We start from the raw sequence: 22,786 nt of genomic DNA, 5'->3' as shown, positions 1-22,786 counted from the left end.
GCATGTCCATACTCACAAACTCATCCTAAAATGAAAACAACCACAAAGTTACATATGCATAATGTTACCTGAAATAGGTAGACATCTCCAAAAGAATTGCTGAGACAGAACACGTTTTCTTTCTTGGGATGTTCTGGAACAGACTGAACTATACTGTCTTCTGCAAACAGGGCATATCGAGGCAAACTGCTCTGCTCCATTGAGTTCCTTCCATAAGTCTCGTAAAACAGCAGAGTACAACCTTTGCAATTCAGAGGAACACAAAACCATAAGGAGAAAGTAAGTTCCAAATCTCCCATTTCAATTCTCTTATATTAATGCTTTTGTGAATTAAGACACCCATCAGTGACAGACAGTATCAGTTCTCTCCCTCTTCTGAAATAGAGAAAAAAGGAAGATCTTCTAAACTGGAAAATAAGTAAAAGTTAACAATGAATTTGCAAATGAAAAGTTGGAACAGACATCTAATAGGGACACAACAAACATCCATAGGCTTAAAAAATAAAACAGGATACCTCAATATGGAGGTGTTCAAGGTCAGATTGGGTAGGGTTTGAGTAACCTGATCTAATGAAAGATGTCCCTGCCCATGGCAGGGGGGTTGGACTATGTATCTTTAAAGGTCTCTTCCAACCCAAACCATTCTGTGATTCTGTGGATAAACTCGGCCTATTAACATGTTAAAGCATGTAGAAAATATTAATTCCTGCTTAGTTAAATCAGCTTTTGTGTTTCTTTATTAAATTGAACCAACACCCTCATCACAGCTACCTAAGAAATCTTTGTATCTGTTGAAAAGATTTGCAGAAACTTTTGTCTTCAAACAGACTTAGTGAATAAATTTCTCAAATTTAAACCTGATTTTCTTCAATGTACCTGGAAATTGCAGAAAAATACAATTCTGAGTAATTTAAAACAGTTTAAAGGGGCTGAGCTTGAGCACATTCAGTCTTCTAGATAGTATAACATCTAAGGTATGGAACTTGCATCCAGAAAACAAACTTGACAATGACAATCCTGAGTGTAAGAAGAGGAATTACTTCTGAAGGACAGCAGAGGAGACTTGATCACAGTCCCCAGCAGCATGACTACATTGTCATGTTGCCTTTGGCAATAAAGCTGGCTCAAGAAGGGCCTGTGCCCTCCATCCCCACCAGCCTTTCATTCCTGCCCCATGTTACAATCCACTGTCCTCTGAGATGCACCGATTTGCCTGTTCAAGGGGTCAGAGACTGAACTGCATTAATAAAATAATCTAGTTATAAACTAGACTTCTAAATAATTTCTTAGGCTAGTTGTGCATCCAGAGAAAATAAGTAAACAGACCTCACTTTCACCCCTGAGAAATGGCAGTTTAATAACTTTTTTCTTCTTCTTCTTAATTTGGAAGATAATTTAGTACTATACTATGTCTGAATGCTTAACCTGGAAGAACTAAGACCAGATGCTATAAATACATTTTGAAAACTGAGGATAACCTAAGCAGTTAGAATAACTTGAGGCTGATGGTGGATTCTCCAGCAAGGCAAGCCTTCTCCAAAAGATATGCCCAAATCCATTCAGAAATTAATTTAGAGAAGACCTATGGCTGCATTACTAAGCAAGTCAAACTAAATGATCACAGTGGTCCCTTAGGGCCTAGTAATCTATGAATATATTACTGCTGTAAACCCTATACATATTCAGTAAAGGACCTGAAATTCTGCCTATACAAGAATTGAGTTTGCTAGGGCTACAGCATTATCATGTCTCTAGCCCACTTTTTGTTGTAGTTCTTCCTTCACATCAAAGAGGCATCACGACACAGGGCAGCAGCAAAACTGAGATTTTTGTGTTGACTTGCTTTCAGGCTGTTGGTGTTTCTCTGTGTGACACAGTGTCTGTACGTATGCACATGCAAATATGCCTAGGAAGTGCGTATCAAGGACACACAGCAAAACCTGCAAAACAGAAATGTTTCCTCTGTGGATACTTTTAAAATAGACAAGTAGAAACAGAGTTCAACCTTTATTTTAGTAATTCTCTAAAATTTACACTGAATGCTGTGCTAAAAATCCCAGACACATAAGTCATGTAAATTTAAGGGGAGCTTCCTCAAAAGCCAAATCTGAAATCAGAACCAAAATCAAGGTTTCTGTCTGATAAAGGGGAAATCTGGGCCTACTAGAGTTTATGGGACACATTTGCTGTGAGAAGTTATAAGGTAGAATACAATGGTCCTCATACAGCCCAAATCTAAAGTGTATAAAAAGTGAGAACCATCAGATGGATTTCATCACATTCTCCAATGCCAATGAATATACAACAGTTACAAGAAAAAGAGAAATCTATATCAGAGGTTACTGACCAAATCAACAGATAACTGAAAAGTTTTCAAAGGAAGGAATCCAATAAATAGAAGTGCCTCTATACTACTTAAGTACACCTTTACCTATTACTGTTTTCCTATTCCAGGGTGTCTGGCAGAATATTTAGGGTAAGAGCAAATGCTATAGAGTTGGTCCTATCCTTTCCCCTCAGCAGCCCTCAGCTAATCTTCTTTATGACACAGAAACACTTGGAGATCTCTGCAGTTCAAAAAGAAGGGTATAGTTTGTATATCAGGTATGGCACTTCTGTCATCAGTTCAACATAACAGGGCAAACTAAACCAACAAAACCAAGTCCCCTCTTGTACTCAGCAGCAGGACTGTACAACCACTTACACTTCTGCATTTCAGGAAAGTGTAAATTAAGTTCTACTTTAAAATCCCATATTTCTCATATGTGTTATCAAAAAAGTAACTAAAGATAGGTCTTTTTTTATCCTGACAGTTTATACGTACATAAATCAAAAATTTTGAAGGGCACGCATGTGTGTTCAGGTATATGGCACCCCAGGTACATCTTCAGGTCAAGCCAAGTGATCCCTGGAAACAGCTAGTTTCATAAACTCTGACAGACCCACCAGGACTGATTATTGTCCAAGTATTTTAATCAAAACTTTAACTGAAGGGGGAGGGCAAGGGAAAAGCAATTTCCCTTGTTAAAATAAACTAATTAGACAGGACAGATGGAAAAGAGGACTCCTCTTGTTAAAGGGTCACTATTCAAGCTCAGGTCTTGGTGGCCCTGAAAGTGGAGCAGAGGCCTCAGGACATGTATACTTTGAAGTCTGGCAGGTAACCAGATGGTTATAAGCCTTCTGCATATTTATAATTAAACACATCTCAATAGAGTGCAAAGAAACATGCTGTTCTCCATTTGCATATGTGGCTATTTTAAGTCATATTTTTAAATATCTTGGCTATTTAAACTTCAAGAACAAATTAAATACAGATTTATTTAAAACTCTCTATAAGGAGAACCAAAGCAAGCACCTTGATCTTGATATAGCATATTATGAAAACAGAACTACGCCTTGATATCCAGACAGGCGAGTTTATTTTGGCATCAGAAGTCTCCACAGACAATAAAGGTATGAGATCAAGGAAATGAGGAATGTATATTTAAAACAGTTAACAAAGCGGAAGAGATTCTGCACCATGAATGCAGCCATACCACCCACCCAAAGTAAAAAGCATTGTGTTTAATACTTCTTATAATGTTAGAAGTTAATAAAGCTTTTTACAAATAATTTTATTAGTCCTTTTTTATAGCTGGGAAAATTCAGGTAGCAAGAAGGGACATTACTTTTTCAAGGTCACCAATAAGGCAATTTAATAGCAAAGAACCAAACATGAAGCACCTAAATTCCTTCCCAGAGCTTCATTATCCCAGAAATGCACAAACTACTAATTAATATATAATGTACTTCAGTTTAGAGTTTTGATAGGATTGTTCGGAAACTACTTGAATTTTAGAAGAGGCAGATCAAACTCATATTGAATTGTAGAAGAGGCATAATGTAAACACATACAATAAGAGGGTAGAATTCAGATATTGTTTTTCCCTTTGTATACACTGCTTGTGAGTTTGAATCATGCTATACAATGATCAGGATAAGTGATTTAAACTGTTAAGACTGCCTACATTTTGATCCCTTGATAACAGGTCTCTGAATTATTAGTCAGTATTGCTACATTCTTGTGAATTTGTTTCTTTTAAATCAGCACTATCAAGGAGAACATTCCCAGCTCTTGCTGTTTGCTGTTCATTTTTCTTCAGGTCTACACCCATGCAGAATTTTGAAAAGGGCAACCTGTGGAAAGTTATTTTCTCCCCTCCAGCCCCAGATATGCTAGGAAATTATTAAGTTTGATCATTTCCTTATTCATTAACTTAGCATTATATTTAGGGAAAGGCAAATCCTTTGGATACAATTAAAAAAAAAAAAATAAAATCTATGAACTCACCCGTTAAATTCCTCTTCCTCCCCACAACAGGTGTTATTTTCCTTCTCACACTTCCTGACACCATGCACTTCTTGCCACACACCTACCCACTAGATTGCTCTGAGCCACCAATGTGCACCACGAGTGTAGCGCTGAGCACAGCAATCACACCACAGCCCACCAGCAGCAGCCCCTCTCCAGTGGATTGCCTTCTCACAGGGCTGTGTCACAGCAGGAGAAGATGGGAAGGTGGACATGCCAAAAGCATGAGCAGGAGTTGGTACTGGGAAGAGCAGGCAAGGTGAAAGACCATCCAGGGAAAGGAGGAAGACTGGTGAGCCCTGGGAGCGGTCCACGGCAGCTAAGCCTCAGATGTTTGACCTCCAAACATCCACAAGCATCTTCTAAACCCCCAATTCTGCATGAGTACAGAAACTGGGAAGTCAAACAAACAAATTACCACTATGGTATGAAACACAAGGCTGCACAAGCAATAGTAAAGACATGAGCACCCCCTCAATTCAGTGGGTTGCTTAGGCACATACTCCACTTTAAGCGTGTGGGTAGACCATGTAAAGTTAGGCATGTATTTCTGATCCCTCTAAACCTGCTAGCAGAAACCAGCATGCACAAAAAGTTGCTGAGACACAATGGAAACAACTGCTGCTGCCACGTTGAAGGAACAATGCGGTGGTTTACCTTTGAGTGTGACCCAGTACTGCTTCCATTTCCGCCGTGTGACCAGCTCCAGCTTCTTCTCCTTCTGCAGGGTCACCAGGGGTTTGAAAAACAGCCACCCTGCCTTGCGCACCACTCCTTGCTCTTTCTCATACAACAAGTCCAGTTGCTCCAAGGAGCTGAGGGACTCGCCGCTGGAGTCCTCCGTTTCTGATGAGGTCTCAGTGTTCTCCAAGTTTGTCCTGCTCATCTCCAGCTCTCGCATGAAGTTTTCATAAATGTTCTGCCTCAGGGCATCACTACTGACCGCATTGGTGGACTCGCTTCTCTGAGAAAGGACGTGGCTGGAACCAGGTGACCACAGCAAAGCAGAGAGCTGAGATGGTGCCAGCATGTCCATGGCAAAGTTGTCCATTCTGCTGTCAAAGTATTCGCTCCCATCTTTACACTTTGGCTCCTGTGCAGAAAAGGAATTTGTCAGTGATCAGTCACCAGAGCTACGATGAAAAGACACACCTCATTTGACATGTAAATTTGTTTCATGTTTAGCCATGGCCAGTTCCTTCATTAAGGGCCACCTCTTTCCAGTGTAAGCTTTGCCTCAGTAGGTCAGTGCCACCATTCATGGTTTTCTCAGCAGAGCCCCATTAAACCCTAACCATTAAGCCTGTAAGCTTTGGTAACTCAGACACCTGCAAGTGATCTCCAAATTCACTAGTAACTACTGGGGCTTCTCCTGGCTGAGGCCTGAGGGACTCCAGGAGACAACCACATCCTCCGGCTGAAAGGCACCACCACTTACACGTCTTTATGAGTACAAGCAGGAACAGAGTCACAAGTTTATTATTTCAGGGCTTTCAATACTTTGGTGACACCCTATCTACGAGAGGCAGCTACATTTAGCTTCAGCAGAGCTAAACTGATTTTACCTTTGCTTTCTATTTGTCATATAAACTGTGCTTAACCAACATAAAAAGGGTCAAGAGTTGAGAATATTTTAATCTTGTTAGTATTGAACAATTGACAAAAATCTGATGTATCAGAAGATGTAATTTAAAAAAAGACAGATGTGCTTGCTGACTTGCACAAATCTACTTCCAGGCTGCAGATCTGTGTATTTTCTGACTTGCTGGAAACCCCTCGGGAGCTTGACTTTCTCTTAATTGCATTGTGCAACTTCATCCCTAGTATTGAGAGGACTGGTCAGTTTTATTTTAAATACTCAGGCTTGATCGTATGATTTCAGCTGTGCCTTGTGATATGGATCATAACATAGGCCCATTTCCTGTCACTGCTTGCCGACATGGGGCCTTGTTGGCAGATTAGGCCTTTTCTTTCTTCAGCCTTTCCCCGTAATGTGCTGACTGCTCCCAATTCTCCCAGGCTCCAGTGACGGACAAGGATTTTTGTACTACCCAAGACAAAGCTCCTAGGGCTAACTTCACTGTCAAGAACCACATCATCCACCATAAGAAACCATTTATTGTCTTCCCAACTCAAGCGTTGCTGATGCTATTTGAAAGCAACAAAAGTTTAAGAACATACAGCACAAAAAACCTGCTGCCTTTTTCAATAAAAGTGTGAGGGAAGAGAAAAGATGGCTATCAACAATTCAAGAAGTGAAGCTATTATCTTCAGTAATAATAAAGCTATTATACTTTCAAGTTTAGACTGCCTCTCTAAAAGCATTTATTTGCTCATAGACTTCTGTACATGAATAAAGTAAATAAACCTTGGTCTCCTGTGAGCTGCTCTCACCAGCAGCTTTGAAAGCAACTACTTTTTTGTTCCTTTGCTTCCTACTTGATGCTCTTCAAAACTGCAGCGGAAACGCTGTGCCGTGTTTTGATAGCATCAGGACGTCCAGCATGCAGCCAAGAGCAACAGTGGGACTGCACGCCCTCCCAAGCTTCGCTAGACAAGCCACTTCTCAAGCAGCAGGACACTGCTGGTCGTGGACTTGCAAAAGCCAACTTGAACTGAAATCCACATTCTCTTATGGTATGCTGAAGTTAAAGTCTGGCTTTTCAGATCACTGTGTCTTGTGACAAGGATCCAATTCTGGTTACGGAGCACCTTCCTCAAATCTTATTTCAGAGTATTAATCAGCGTTCTCTGAGAGTGACTCCCTAAACATCAACAGTTTTGCTTTTTATACCGTAAAGGGAGTGAAATCTCAGGGGACATAGCAGGGGAGGAAAATAATCACATGTGTAACGTGTTTATGCCCACAAAGAGACCATACAACATGAGCATACAACTGTGCTGGACATCTACAGTTTGGTGGGATACTGGAACCTTTTTCCACCTTCCTTTTAATTACTGTCACTATATGTGTATGCCAAAATCCTGTATTTTAATTGTTCAATTATTCTCCAGGAACTGTCAGTGTCCTCTAGAAAGCATTAACATACAGTCTATTATGAATATGTATTTCTTTGAGTCCCAAAGCACTAGTAAGAAAAACAACATGAGATGCATATATAGGAATGTGTCTGCTGTGAAGGGTCACTACTGGAACACCAAACATTAATGAAAAGAGTGGGATACAACCTGTCCATGGAACAGCCACTAACCACATCCTATGTTTTCTCCACGCACACGGAAAGCACAGAAATTAGAAAGTACCAGAGCAGAGTAAATGGACACAGGATCCAAAATAAATATATACACTTCACCATGACAACATCACTTGTATTTTAATTTTTTTAAAGAACAGAATTGGCAGAGTCACAGAGTTTCTGCTGGTCCTCAGGGAGGCCATCGCTGTAGCAGTATCTGGTCACCACTGAAAAGGTCTGACCCAAATTGCTGCTGGTCGTGGTTTCCCTGCCAGGCGACTTTCTGCTCGTTTTCACTCTGTTGTATCTAGTGATGATAGAAAACTACCATTGTTTCTGATCAGCTGCATTCAAGCAGTCTCAATGTCTGATATATAACCTGGAATAGTTACAGATACTGCAAAAGATAAAGTGGCTAAGATACCAGTTAGACAAAATAATGCATGTAATAATTAGTTGTAAAGAACAGTGCAGGAAACAATGCAGCCTGCTAAATTCATTAAGACACAAGCTGAAAGTAGAATCTAATGCCAGTTTTCAAGCCAAATAAAGAGGTTGTTTCAATGTACTTTTCTCTTAAATTGTTTTTATATCACACTTCATGTCTCTGGCTCAAAGTCGGGAAATTTCTGAAATAATTTGCATTAAAGAACCTATTCACTTCATTGAAGAACCTATCTGAAGCAGCTGTTTCTGGTGGCTGGATGTGCACTTTACACAGCATTTGCTCATTTTCTCCATGTTATATAGTTGCACATTGAGTTTACACCACCACCTCCAGCAGTGTCTGACTGCAACAAGCCTGGCTAAATTCTTTCCACAGGTCTCACATCCATCACATATACTTTGCTGCTCATACATAGTGTACTATGATACAGCATCTCCCCAGTTTCATTTCAGCAAGGATTAAACTAAATGAGGACATGCCATGCAGCAAAGAAGCAGTGGTGCATCAAGGGAACACATTAGGACACCCTTGTGCAACAGAAGCTGGGTCATGGCACAGAATTACTGCAAGTCTTGATGTGAGACCAGTATTAGAAAGGCAAATTCAATTCCAGGATATATCAGATCAAGTATCAGATCAAGTCAGACATAAGGAAACATCCAAGTCACTATTCAGGGCACAGCTGAGGGCTTCTCTGGAATATCCCATATCCAAATCTGTTTATGGATGATTTAAAACAGGTGCAGAGGAAGGGTGCCGGAATGAAAAGGAAACAGACTTCCTATCTTAAAACAGAAGACCAAAGAAAATCTGCATAGCTCTAAAAATGCAGACCAAGAAAAGATACCATTTCTCCCTTTAAATAAATCATAACAGATTAAATAATAGGGAGGGATAACTCAAGTAGTGGGTGATACTGGCATCAGAACAAACTAGCCGGGATTACATTTGCTCTGCAAATTAGTAAACATCAGAGTAAGAGAGTTTGGAAACAACTTTCAAGATGGGGAAAAGCCCACCTGATTTTAAGCTGCAATTTGTTCATGAAGGGTGTTAAACTCCACTGCCTTTCTAGTGGCAAGGGACTAGCCTCAATATCCCAAGACTTTGCCCCTGGTCCTGCATCTCCATGAAGCAGGAGGCTTGGCTGACTTGTTTCTGCTCAGGCAGCCGGAGGGACCTATCCACACAGCCAGCACCAGCACTTAGGCCTACTTATTGGGAAATATCCCAGCTTTCACCTACGTTCAGCCCAGTGACTCACAATCAGCTATTAGTAATGTACTGAGGAAGGGACACGTTGTTCAGAGCAAAGCACAGAGGCTATAACTGCTGTGATGAACAGTCCTACAAACAAGGACTAACTATCTGACCGATCATAACCACACATGGTACTTCTGCATTTTTAAGCCAAAGAACCCAGCAAGTGTATAATTCGTTACCAAACTACAACAAGGCAACCCCCAGAAAGGACGGCAAATTACTCAAAGCACACAAGGCGGAAAGGAGCTGACCAAGCCCCACGAGGAAGGCAAAATCATAAAGCATTCGTTATCCTTCTTAGCCTTCCTGTTTCTGGATACTTGTCTGATAAAAATCAATGACTAATTATTTCCTATGCCTTTTTTTCTAAGAAATCACCATTTTTGGAGCTGGGGCTGATTTCCTTCTACCAGAATCAGATTCAAGTTTGATGCAATCTCTCCAGCCAAATTTCCTTGCTGTATCTGAAGTCAGTTCACTGCACAGTGAATTCAAAACAGCTATGAATTGTGCACCACAAATACCAATCTGAAAATGTCATAACTAAGTAATACATAGCAAAGGTCTGGGATGCAGAGATCATATGTAAAGCCTGGCTGTAAAATCCAGAACAGCCATGGATGTTGAAACCGGTGAAGAATCCTGGCACAAGGCACTGAGGTTCTACATTGATTCCAGTTTTTCTGCCTTCTCTTTCACAGCTGAGTAAGAAGGTGAAAAGACAGCATCTGATAAAAAACATGAGGACCAACTCACAAAAGAAGTGATCCAAATAAATGGCTTTCATTTTCATTTTCCCAGTTCTGTAGCCCTTACCTAGGATTTACACTGGCAAACCTTTCACTGACCTCATTTCTGAGCCTAAGGGTCCATCAGAGTTTTAGATTGCAATGACAGATGCCTGCTAAGCACAATACCTGTCTGAATTCCCAACACGGGAGACAACATTTGCTCTACATGCCACATAAAGCACGTGTTATGATTTACTGCTTATCTGCTGCCTAAGTTGCAGAAATATGTGCTCTCTTCACTCTGCTCACTTCTGAAATGGCCAGCACACTCAAGATACTAAAAAGGAGCAGACCCTTCATTTAGAGAAGCACAGTGACTGTTCCTGTATGAGGAACACCAAAAAAAAAAAATCCAAACCAAAACCAGTCTCTGCCCTCCATCTCAGCTTGTGAATTCATGTGCAGAAGTCCAGGCACAGTCTGGCATTTAAAGAGCCAATTCTGGGGCCTACAGCTAGAGATGAGAATTTCATTCCTGACCACAGGCATCCTAAATTCCTATTAATGGCATTAGCTTTAAATTCTTCTAAAGAAATATCCTTTCCCCTCCTCTTGCCATCCTCCCATCTCTTCCTTCACATCACCATCTCCTGGCAAGCCAGATGGCAACACAAATTTTTCCATCTGGCAAACTAAGCTGACACGCAGGAAGGAGAAGGGCACTCCATGTAATGCCTTCAGAGCAGGTGGAGGCAGAATCAACAGCTCTGGTCGATACTCTACAGTTGCTCGCCTTGCTAGAGAGGGACTGACAGTGAAACCAAACTGCGTGGTGAAGCCAGTAATAAAAATAGGGAATACCTGTGAAGATATTTATAACATCCTTCTACTGCTCCTTCCACATTCTTTAGATAATGTATGCTGATTCATAGCATATATATGATATCTAGGTTATATTTTCATAGTTGAAATAAAGAGAAGGCTTAAAAACTCCAAATCACTTTTAAAGTAATGCAATTATTTCAAAAGCTAATTCACTGAGAAATTAGGCTGCAGAGATTCGAGTTAGCTAAGAAGGTGACAAAACAGGGAAGGAAAACTTGCATACACAAACGTATATCTTTTTTTGCTGTTGACATTTCAGACATCTCCAGGGATGCAACAATAGTCAGAATTCCACGAATTACTAAATGAGATTAGCAAGTAATTATCCTGTGAGAAAGACAAACATGATACAGTCACTGCATTTATAAGAGGAATCTACAAACAAACTTTCAGGCACTTAGGGTGGCGTTTGTACATACCTGCAGCTTCCTTTTCTTCCTTGAGAGACTTCCCGTCCAGTCACTGATGCGTCGCATTCGGTTTTTTAATGTATCCTTCTTGGATGCATCCTCACTGAGGGGCTTGGACTTTCTGCATGGGAGTGTATAGGAGGAATAATGTGCAGGACTTCCCTGCTCTACCCGGGAGGGAACATCAATGTCTGAGGCAAACGAGACTCGGTTGCTTAGGCTACCACGAGTGTCAATGTACTCATCAGACAACCTGATCCCAGGTGGAGGAGTGCTTTCCAAATTTGTATCCTTATAGAGATCTCTGAGTGAGGAAAGAGATGAGCTTTGGTTGAAAGACTTCTTGTTGTCACTTGCTGGGAAACTGGCATGAATGCTTGTATCTGGAGTACTCCTGGTCAAATACGGACCGTCCAACTCATTGACATCCCCAGCATTTCCCCATAGAGAGTCATACCAAGAAGACTCAGAGCTGAGGGAGCTTCCTTTACTAGATCGAAGCCTTGAATCAGTAGGTGACAGACGATGGCTTGAAGAACAGTCTGCACTGGAGTTCCTCCTGACATCGAGCAGGTTATTTGGCTTAGATTCCAAGGCAGGCGAATACCTCAGCAACTGGACCGGTCCACTAGACTCCTCGGTTGGTACTTTGCTGTTGCTGCTGTTGTGGAACTCAACCCTCAAGCAACCATCCAGCTTCCCCAGTGTTTTAATGAGAACTTTCGGACTCCTCCTGTCCTCTGATGGGGAAGTTGATGCCAGACTCTCATTCTTTCCGTAGCAATTTAAAATGTGTCCATTGCATTCTCGAGAGGCAGCATGATTACTTGCAGCTTGAAGGCCAATATAGTGGAAACCGTTCTCAGGCAAAAACACCGTGTTATTTCCTTGGCAGTAGTCCCCTGAGGCGTTTTTCCTGTGTTTGGCATGGGCATTGCTTTTAGAGACCTTCACCACAGTCTCACCGAGTCTAGATGAATAAGGCTGACTACTCTTGAAGTGCGAAAGGCAACTTCTGGCAAGGGACCTCGATTTGTAGGTTGAGCTGCTACTGGTATGTCCCCATCCATGCATAGAGCAAGATTTTTCATCTTTAGCATGAATGCTGTGAATTTTCAGAGAGCAAGGCTTCTGCTTGGCACCAGCTGTAGCAGCAGCATGATTTTTTGATCCCTGAAGACTGTACTGGCTTTCTGAATTCCCCATTTTCCACTAAATTAAGAAGAATTTCATTAGAAACAATCGCTAGAAGACAGAGAGAAAAGTAACAGACCATTTTTATCCTCTACACAGGAAAATGCCTTTTTAAAAAATTGTATGAAACAATGGTTTCAAAAAAGCCATTAAATAGCCATTTACAACATTAAATTCATTACTGAACTTATTTTATGGGCAGGCTAGGAAAGCCTATTCTCTGTATGCTTCATTACCCCCCTGTTATAAAGCTGGAATCTAGCTCCATTGAAATCATGTCAACACCTTTCTCCACCCACACCCTTGGCAACATCCTTTTCTTATAACTTACTAAATCTCTGGCTCCCAAGAACAATGGTATAATGAAAGGGAGACAGCAAAATAATCATAACTCAGATGTAAAGTGAACTGTACTTTCAGAGAAATCCCTTCTGCCAGGAGACAAGCCCGCTGCAGTTTCAGCTTGACTGGTTTCTGTGCAACCAAGTGTTGCCTCAATAAACTGTTCAGCAAACCCCAACTCTGTGTTTAAATGGAGTCAATACAGGAGAAAGGAAAATACCCCATGCCAAAAAAAAAAAAAAAAAAAAAAAAAAAGGTAAAAAATAACTTGATTAGCAAATAGCCTTATCCTCCATCACAGCACAAAACTGTATTATGTTCATTCTGCATGGCACAGTTTGATAGTTCACTTCAGTAAACTGCTGTAACTAGTAAAATGCTCTTCAGCTTTTTACTGAATTCACAGTGAATAGCACACACTGGAGCAGTCAAATTGCCCTAGTGAGATGACTGAAGATTTTGGACCTACATAAAGTGTACCCCAAAGTAAAAAGGATCAATTTGTTCTTTTTGTTACTTGGAGTGAATATTCACTGTTTGTAATTTACAGAAACAACATCAAAGCATTTTTTTCCATCAGCACTGTGCTTTTTGGCATGTTGGATCTCAGACTATCACTCTTAGGAGAATACACTGCAGAGTCATTAAAATTTTGCCAAAATAAGCCACTGTGAAAGCAATAATCTTATCTTCTAGAGTTTGTATGTATTTTAACATCCATACTTCTAGCCCTTAGCACTTTTAGATGAAAAGCACAGTATAAAATGCAGAGCAGACCTGTCGGATCACTCTCAAACACGGGCACGGTTAGCAGTTAGCATGCTCTGTATTGTCTTCGTGGCCAGCCACTACACTTGCCAAAACCAGGATGGAGTTGCACGCAGCCTTCCTAGAAAACACCAGACAAAAAAGGGTTCTCAGTTGAATAGAACTTACTCCAGCTGTAAGCAAAATGAATACCAAAAAAATATCTGACCGAAGTTACAAATGGAGAAGGTCTGGTTAAGGGGATTCCTGGACATTAGACACACATTTTTATCAATGTATTTTAACAACTGACATTGAATTAATAAAATTAAGTCACTGTTTGGGTAAGTGTTTTATTTTCTAATTCTGTACTTTTTTCCTCTCACTGACAAATTAGGGCAAATTTTGAGCCCCCTCCAGGTTTCTTTTTGGAAGACCAACTACAGATGGCAGGATTGTGCAGTGCTCTATTACAATGTGGACCAAACTGATCAGAGCAATGTCTCACAGCATCTGTTTATCCTTCCCTGTGCCTGGATTCCAACTATGACCCTTGCAGCAAAAGGCCACCATGTAATTCACTCCACCAACAACTCTGTAACCTCTCTTCTTTAGGTTTGTTCTGGTTTTAAGTTAATCTGCTAGTAAAACAAGAAAAAGGCAGCACCAAGCACTGCACACACCCAAAGGTAACAAGATGCAAGTTCTTCCTGACCATCTGAACGTATTGGCTCTTCACTTGGCACACAAAGGCCACAACTTAAAACAAAAAGGACAGGAGCTGAATTTCACAGAACACTCCAACAGTTGAGATTGAAACACACGGCAGAAATTAAGCTATAAAAGATCTTAGGCTCAGTTTTGGAACATATGTTTTAGCTAGAAGCCATTCTTAATACGCTACCCCCAAAAGTAATATTTTCTGCATAAATTCAGTGGCTACTGGTCATAATTTTCAATTGAGTAGCTACCTGATTTGAACTCGCAGAGTTTTGCTCTTTTTGACTTGTTTTGTAGCTATTTACTGTGTAAGAACCTTGAGGATAGATAAAGGAATTCACTAGTAACCTAGGTATTTTGCTAACCTTACTAAAAACAAAAGTAAAGGTTGCAAACTAGAACTAAAACCAGTCTTAACAGCAAGCCTAGAAAAACGTTAGCAAATAAATGACTTAGAAGAGATATATCCTTTTGGATCATGCTAGAGATGCTACAGACCTAGAAACACAAATTCATGGCTGCTAACACAAAGATATTTGATAAAACAGATAAGCCACAGAAATTTCATCTTATGCTTGAAAAAAAAAAAAAAAAGAAAAATAAAGTCTCTTTAACTTGCTTATTCTCTCTAACAATTTGGAAGGTTGTTATTTAGGACACCCTTGCCTTGCAGGTTTCATCTGCCAATGCTGCTAATTGCACCCATTTATGTAAACAGTTTCAAAAATGTCATATGCAACATGGATTGAACAAAAGAATTTTGATTCAAGGCAAACAGAAGACAACACACAAACTTCCTAATCTCTAAATTGCTGAAAAAATTGCAAACCCCCAGCAAAACTGCCTTACTCGATCCAGGAGACACAGACCACAAACAAGCAATGAGTTTACACTCAGAATTCTTCATCTGGGAGCAGAAAGTACATTCAACAAGGGGGCTTTGAAAGGCTTATATCTATTCATAAGGGAACACTGAACCCAATTTGTCTAAAGAAACAGGCAAAAAGACCATCTGGTCTCCATAGTGATTGTGCAATAGTTAGGTAATCCTTTTAACAGAGTGGGTAGCGAGCAAGCTGCTGTCATGAACCTCAGAAGATAGACATTCAATTCGTCAAGGCTTGAGCTGCTGCTACAGGGTCCATTGTACATGTCTGATCCAATACACAGGTCACATAGTGGATGAACGAATAAATTTATCTCAGGGAAAGATGTCTACAAAACAGTGTCTCAGTCTGTGCAGGAATCAGTCAGCAGTACAACAGAACAGTCAATAAATCCCATAGTAATAGCCCTGAGGGATTTTTCTCAGCACCCCAGCCGTCCAGAATGCTACGGTAGGCTAAACATTTGTGCACGCTGCGATAACCAATCTGGGCATCTGCGAGTCTGCACGAAGACCATTACCCTGAAAATCAGCTGCGATGCCTTTCTCTTGTCTCACACTTGTGTGGGGTGACTTTCTTTCTGCTCGTTACAATGGTGGGGGGGGGGTGGGGGGAGTTGGCTTGTGCCCAAAGGCAGCGCGACACTGGGGCAGGCAGGCTGTTGTGGTCAAGCTCTGGCTGCACTCGCTCCAAACACTCACACATTTTACATTATTTGAACTGTGGAAGCACTGGAAATTACAGTGCAGGGGACAGAGCTCAGCTTCCCTTATATTTCTCACAGCAACCTACCACCACAGAAGACAAAACACTTTTCTCTCTTCTTATGCGGAGGGCTGAATACTTCTTGTGAGCAAAACCAGTTTCTATGAATATTTTCTGCAACTACAATCAGTATATTTACAAAGCAGCTCACTGAGCCTGAAGACGACTATTAAGAGTTTATTTGCTTTCAATTATACCCACATTCCCTAAAAAAGAAGTTTTTAATCTTCACCCTGGTTCCCCTTGACACATTCAAAAAACACAGCTAAGCAAACATACTAATCTGGGAACCCCACCATCCCCACCACACCCAATAATTAACACAAATCATAACCCCAGAGCTAAAAACGTATTTCCCCACCTTGGGGCTTCTCAACATAAAGCTCCCCTAGACTTTTTTGGCTCCAAAAACCAAATACATAAGCTCAGGAGCCATTCTGGAGAAACGCCTGCCACCTATATTCGCTCATTGACACCACCGCAACTAGACTGCTTTGTAAATGCTAGAGGGGAAAATGCCTTTCTTAAGATTAAGGTGAGAGCATGTACAAGCGGTGCTCTGCAATTGCACGGGTGCTTTCCTCCCCAGTCTTAATCTCTAAAAATAAAGGTTTACAAAGCTTGACTCACTAACCATATTGCAAGCAAAACTGAACCATACAACAATATCCCAATACTAGGTTTGCTTTTAAGATACAACAAGGAATTATTGTATTTTGAATTAGTGGGAGATCTGAGTAAAGAGACACAAGTTCCTGTGCTGGTCTCATCTGCCATAGAAGGAACAGACACCAAACATGATTTAGCTACTGCCAGCCATCTGCTTCCAGTACAGTCACACTGAGCAGGCTGAAACTTTAAAACTACAAGTCAGAAAACAGCAAGCTCCAGACTGACAGGAGGCAAGCACAGAGCTGTAAGGAGACTGAATGCTCCACAAACAAAGACAGCATCGGATGGTGGCCATATACCAGTTACAAAAGGGGAAGAGATTGTGGTAGCATCTTCCTACAGAGGTTCAGCAGATTTCCCTGACCGGGACTGACAATCTCACCACCCGGGGTTGTTTGTTGTAAGAGCTCAACTAATGTCAGCCGTAGCAATGTTAAGCTTTAGCCTGGATTGAGAAGTTACCCTCATGAGACGGAAACATTTGCACCAAAGCTATCTCTCTGATGTATTTTGATGCTTTTAATTCTCTAGACGGCTGGTGAACAACAAACCTTCACTGGTAAATATATACTAAGTGATCAACAAACCATCTAAACCTTGCTGGAGCTTCCCTGAAAATCTACCGATGAGGTACAGAGAACTTGATTCTCACTTCACTAAACATGGTATCGATGCAAAAATGGCAAAAACAACAACAAAAGAACAATATGGATTGGTCCAGATGAGGATAACATCATCCCATCAAATTAGCACCACTGAGAGAGGACTCATTAAGAAATTCAGGAACTCATGAGAGCCTTCAGTTACCTGGAACAATAACACTTTATGCATAGCAGAAGAGCTTAAATTTAAAACCTCCTGTCTTTTAAGAATAAAAAGGCTCTTGAAAGAAGAGCTGGAGTAAGAGCTAGAAACACACCTAAAAAATCAGAGCCTGCACCTTTTCATTTCTTTACAAGGACATGCCAGGACACAGTTTAAACTTTTTCAGAAGGCCTTCCCTTGAAGAAAGGACAAAAAAATTATTCAGAAAAAGAAATAAAATAACCGAGCATTTTATTCCTACTTGTAGCTTATGCAGCAACCATGTGTCACAACCTCTTAAGACTTTCTCCACCAACAGGGGAATTGTTACCTGCACCAGTGAGGTACCTTTTAAGAGGGCATAGGACCAGTCCTCGAGTACCTGCACAGTCCCTCACAGCCATCTGCGTGGGTACAAACGTCTGCCAAAGAAAGGCAGAGGTTCAACTCTCTTTGCAGTGATAGAAGCACAAAGGGCCTTTATATGCAAAGGGCAGAGTACACCCCATCAACTACTCTCTAGTAACGAAGCAAGAGGAGGGCATCATGTAGGCTTTCTGCTGAGAATGAAAACCGTGCTCCCCCGCGGGCAGGCGAGGGCTCTGAGCTGCGGAGAGGGGAAAAGGGGCCGTGCCATGGGCGGCTGCCCCAAGTGCGCGGCTCCCAAGTGCACTGCAGGAGGCTGTCGTCAGGATTAGTGGAGCTGGGATAATGGAGAAGCTGAAAGTATTTCAGAGCAATAAAAAAGGAAACAGAAAGCCCCCTCATTCATATGAAATGGCCAACTTGTTTTCTTTTAACAGCAGATCTAGCTAGAAATGTTGCAGGTTTTGATGTACAGCAACCACGTTAGTGGTCTTTTACATCCAGAAAAGCTTCTTTTGTGATTTTTTTTTTTTTTTTAATTGACAGAGAAATTCCTATTTTTTCTTTCAAACTACTTTTACATTCTCATTCACCTAACGGTTAAAACACTGTCCATTTTAACTGGCTTATAAAGTCTTAGAAACGTCAACTATCAGATACTAACGTGTTCATAAGTTTTGCAAAGAATCAATGTGCTTTGTGAATTCTTACAGGGATACAGAAATACAGGTTTGAAGTTTTAATTAACTTTTACTCTGTTTTTAAATATGAAAGTAATATAGAATGCTAGAATGTTCTCCCCCTCCTTCACCACTGTGTATGAACAGATATATGAAATTAATGAGGGAGGCAGGTTAGCACAATGCTGTAGCTGGATTAAATGTGGAGTTTCTTACTGGAAACAATTTACAGTATTTTTTAGAACTACACACTTTGGTCATGTGATTCCACAAATCAGAAGCAGATTTCTTATTCCTGCAATCTCAATCACATTCCTATTATAAAAATATACTATAATAATTATACCATGGTATTCTTGGCAGGATACTTCGTATTATATCCCACTGTATTTAAAGAATGAATAACCAAAACACCACAAGTATGCCTTTCTTTAAAAAAAATAGGACCATTTTGCCTTAAAAATACATTATGAAGCCAGAATTCCTCACTCACTCATTAGTCTCCTTAGAGTTATAGCCTCCTGTATTAGGAACTGTTTGGTAGCTCACAGATCAAATTAAAACCAATTGTTTTTTCCATTAAACATTAAGTAGTCATTATGACCCCAGACACTTCTTTTCATGCTGTGAATCATAGCTCCATTGCATACAGACTTCTAATTTCACAATTTAAGTAAGAAAGGGCTAATCTCTTTCTCTGGTTGCTTCTCTTAAAATAACAATCCCAACAGGTCTACACTGCATCACAGATATATCGCATCAGAATTAAACATCCCGTACCTGGGACATGATTACTTCTTTTACTCAACTCATTCTTCTGGGTCCAAGACATTGGCATCTTGATTAAACTATGCTTTATAGCTTTTAAGTTAGAGCAATATGGAAGGTTGAGTCAAGCCTGAAGATCCTTATCATATTACACCAGTGCCGACACAATCTAAATCCCTAGGGACTTATTTTTCTTTGGCAGGAAAAACAAATTTCACCATTTGTAAATGTTATTGAATTTATACACAATGGCTAAAGTGCACATCCATTTAAATAAAAGCCATTAAGCTTGTTAAAAAAAAAAAAAAAAAAAAAAAGGAATGCCAGCTAACATCTTGGCTTAATGCAGTAGCTGCAGTAGTTAGAGTCGGTATGTCAAAGGGTCTATTTCCTGCCCTTGAAGGGGAAATAAACTCAGTGATCTGAAAGGTCTTTTCTTCTCCACCTACTCTGGTTGCAAGCATACTGGCAGGTCCTGATGCAAATTAACAAGGTGCTTTCAAGGGATTTCAAGGCCTGTGGCCTGAGGCAGGGAGGAAGGTGCACCTGAATGGAGCCAAGATGCTCCAAGCAGGGGAGCCTTGGCTCCAGCCTCTCTGACCGCCCTGGGCTGTGGAGTAACAACACTTCAGAGACCAGGGTCAGGTCTGCAGACCTCCTAGAAAAACTCCTGAAGAGTCTCTGCCTCAGCCATCCTTACTCTTGATAACAACAGGAGATGAGACTGGGGCTTTCTGGTCAAACTGTGATTCTTAAATCCCCACCAGGAACATTTGCCCCTCTCTTCTCTTGTTTGCTTCAGCAGGAACCAGCTCATGCTATCAAATACAACCATAGTCAGCAGGCAGATACAGGGATATTCTCTCACAAGTACCCATCCAAAACTGTAGGTGCCAAAACATCAGCTTTGCAGAGGGTAGGAGAAAGGTTATTTTTGGACTAGGACACAGTTTACAACACCGTACCCCAAGCGGGCCTGTAGACCCTATCAAAAGGAGAAGCAAACGGCAGCAAGAATGAGCAATCCCAGGCAGGAACATTAACTCATTCTGCCCCCAAAGACCCTTTTTGGATGTAACACCTTCCAAGTCTATTGAACCAAGTCTTAACCCTTGGCACCAGAGAAAAACTTCCACTAGCAACTGGCAGAGACAGCATGCTTCAGGCTGTGGGACAGGGGCTGGGATGGCTGCAGGAGTCCTTGCCTGCCACCTATTACACAGCCCGCTCCACAAGCAGGAGGCAGAAACCACACTGCATTTGGCATAGTCTTTTTCTACTTCTCAGTTTACACATTCATAAACACCTGAGGGTGTCGATTCCAAAGTAAATGCTTTCCCACCTTCGACCCTGGGACTTCCTGAAGAGGATAGAGGATCTGGGAGTTAGACATCAGAAGTAAACCTAAGACACAGTCCCTTGGAAAATTAAAAGCAGATCTTTATTTTTGCATGCCAAGACCCTACAGCAGTAACACAGCTTAGGGCTTCCTTTCCTGTACCCCTGTAGTACCAGCATATTACTCACACATTAAAAGAATAAAAAAATACACTGTGGATTAGGTTTCCCCACTAAAACACTTGCTTTGTAGCTTCACAGCTACAGAGTGACCTATTCAGTCATGTCTTCCTGTTAAAGGTGATCAAATAAAAAAATCCCATCCTTTGCCTCTAACTAGTAATTTGCTATACATTGTATAATGTTATCAAATCATCTACCCTAAAGGGAAAGAAATACATGATTTTCAGAATGAAGTCACCAGTGTACAAAATTAACCCCTGACCACATCAGCAACAAGCATAAACAAAGCAGCAAACTTTGGTTGCATTGCACAAGCAATTAATCACCCCCCTCAATGACAAAAGGCACTTCTCCATTTCTTGGGCATTTCCTTCTTTTTTTATCTGTGCCACAGAACTCAGCATTTTCACAATTTTTGTACAGCTCTGTATTAAAAATCTATGTAGTGTTAAAAATCTATGTAGAAAGATCAAAACCTGTGCAGGACCTACCTCCGCCAGATGCAGAAGCTCTGGTTTTCCATCCATCCCATTTCAGTAGAAGTAGAAGTATTGACTAGAAGTTTTTCCTCTAACAATTCACAAACATATAACCCTTGCTTGAGTACACTGTCTATTTATTGCAAGCTACTTCAAGTATTAGTGAGAATAGACAGAAAAATAAAAGATTCAGAGAGATTATTAATAAGACCGTATTAGGAGAGTCACTTTAATGTTGCAGCAACTGTAGCACTCTCAAACATACTCTCTCATACTTCGCCTTAAAAAAAAGAAATCCAGCTCTGTCATAGCAGAGCTGTAAAATGATCCTAGTGGCGGTTTATTTAGCAATTCAGGCAACTGAGTTTGACAGATGACCACCAAGAACTGTTTTCTGGAGGAAAACCATTCGCCTTGGGCACAGCTGGCAATAGCAGAGGCAGCGCGGGGGCTGCAAGTCCTGGCACTGCAGCAGCCCCCTCTGCCCTCCGCTTTCAGAGGCTTCCCAAGTCTTTCCCTACTTTTCTTTCAGTTCTCCAGGCGAGCAGAGGACTAACTGCTCTCCCCCAGCATCTCTCTCCCTGGCTGGAGTCCCCCTTGCCGCTCCCGCTTACCTTCCCCAGGGCACTGCCTTCAGCCTCCGGCTGCCCCAGCTCCACACGGGGACACAGACACGCAGACACAGGGACTCTCCCTGCCCTGGGCACGCCAGGAAACTGTGCCTAACACTTCAAAACGCTCAGCCGTTAGGAACTAAAAACAGATCCTGCGCGAGGCTGGATGTATTTTTGTCTGCAGGCTACACACCCTCCTCCCGTTCAATTTTTTCCATTGGTGGAACAGCATGATGCAGACTTAACCAGAGGGTGGTTTTCCACAGGCCGCCTGAAACGATTTCGTGGGCCGGCCTGCCACGATGCCGGGCAGCCGCCGGGGAATACGCCGTGACTGGGCTCTTGTCTGACCCCACATTCCTCAGTCACCAAGCTGCTTCCACAGGAAAGCTGCTCGGAAGGCTGCTGCTGAGCGGAGCAGGGGTTTGCTTGCCTGAAGGTAGCTCCTGGCTCTCCTTTTTTTTTTTTTTCCCTCCAGGCTTCTGGCTTTTTTTCAAACTTGCTAGGAGGGAGTAGATATTCCTAACATCCTTGTGTGAGAGACACCCTGGCAAGAACGTAACTTCCCAAACCACAGCGGGAATGTTGTAGTCATGAAAACCCGCTCTTAAGAGTGGTTCTCAGTCACATTCAAGGATGCTGCACAAGGGTATCACGCATACAGTCGGAAACTCTGGCACTCTCTTCCTTGCTGCTTTCTTTTGTCAGGCGTTCTATACTATCCTATGGAGAGAATTAGTTGTTTTTTTAATAACTGAACCTCAGATAAAATGGGTCTCTTTAGATGCAAATGATATCCCCGAGTTTCAATATACAGAGCTAGGCTGTTAAATCTGTAGTTAGGCACGTGAACAATTGCTTTATTATCAGAAAAGCTCAACACTTCACTGATTGCAGCAACAGTTGGTGAACAAACTCAGCCAAAAAACAAGGCATTTA

At 41.4% G+C, this 22,786-nt stretch overlaps 1 protein-coding gene across 6 annotated transcripts in view; it reads right to left on the bottom strand.

Moving 5' to 3' along the window:
* TIAM2 (TIAM Rac1 associated GEF 2) overlaps window positions 1–22,786 on the bottom strand; it is a 174,945-nt gene that overhangs the window by 79,378 nt on the left and 72,781 nt on the right. For 4 of the 6 annotated variants that reach the window (XM_042795771.1, XM_042795775.1, XM_042795774.1 and 1 more), the window contains 4 exons: window positions 13,602–13,713; window positions 11,298–12,500; window positions 5,012–5,447; window positions 69–241 (listed from right to left, as the gene is read on the bottom strand). In XM_042795771.1, coding sequence (XP_042651705.1) covers window positions 69–241; window positions 5,012–5,447; window positions 11,298–12,494 — 1,806 coding nt within the window. In that variant the 5' untranslated portion in view covers window positions 12,495–12,500; window positions 13,602–13,713. Of the gene's footprint in view, window positions 1–68; window positions 242–5,011; window positions 5,448–11,297; window positions 12,534–13,601; window positions 13,714–21,847; window positions 21,948–22,786 lie in introns of those variants that run through there. The other 2 variants (XM_033011590.2, XM_042795773.1) reach the window with 2 other exon arrangements.

This window comes from Tyto alba, unplaced genomic scaffold, assembly GCF_018691265.1.
Source record: "Tyto alba isolate M040663 unplaced genomic scaffold, T.alba_DEE_v4.0 Super-Scaffold_22, whole genome shotgun sequence".
Classification (NCBI taxonomy): domain Eukaryota; kingdom Metazoa; phylum Chordata; class Aves; order Strigiformes; family Tytonidae; genus Tyto; species Tyto alba.
Note: the sequence above shows the minus strand (reverse complement) of the source record. Positions and strands in the feature narration are given on the sequence as shown.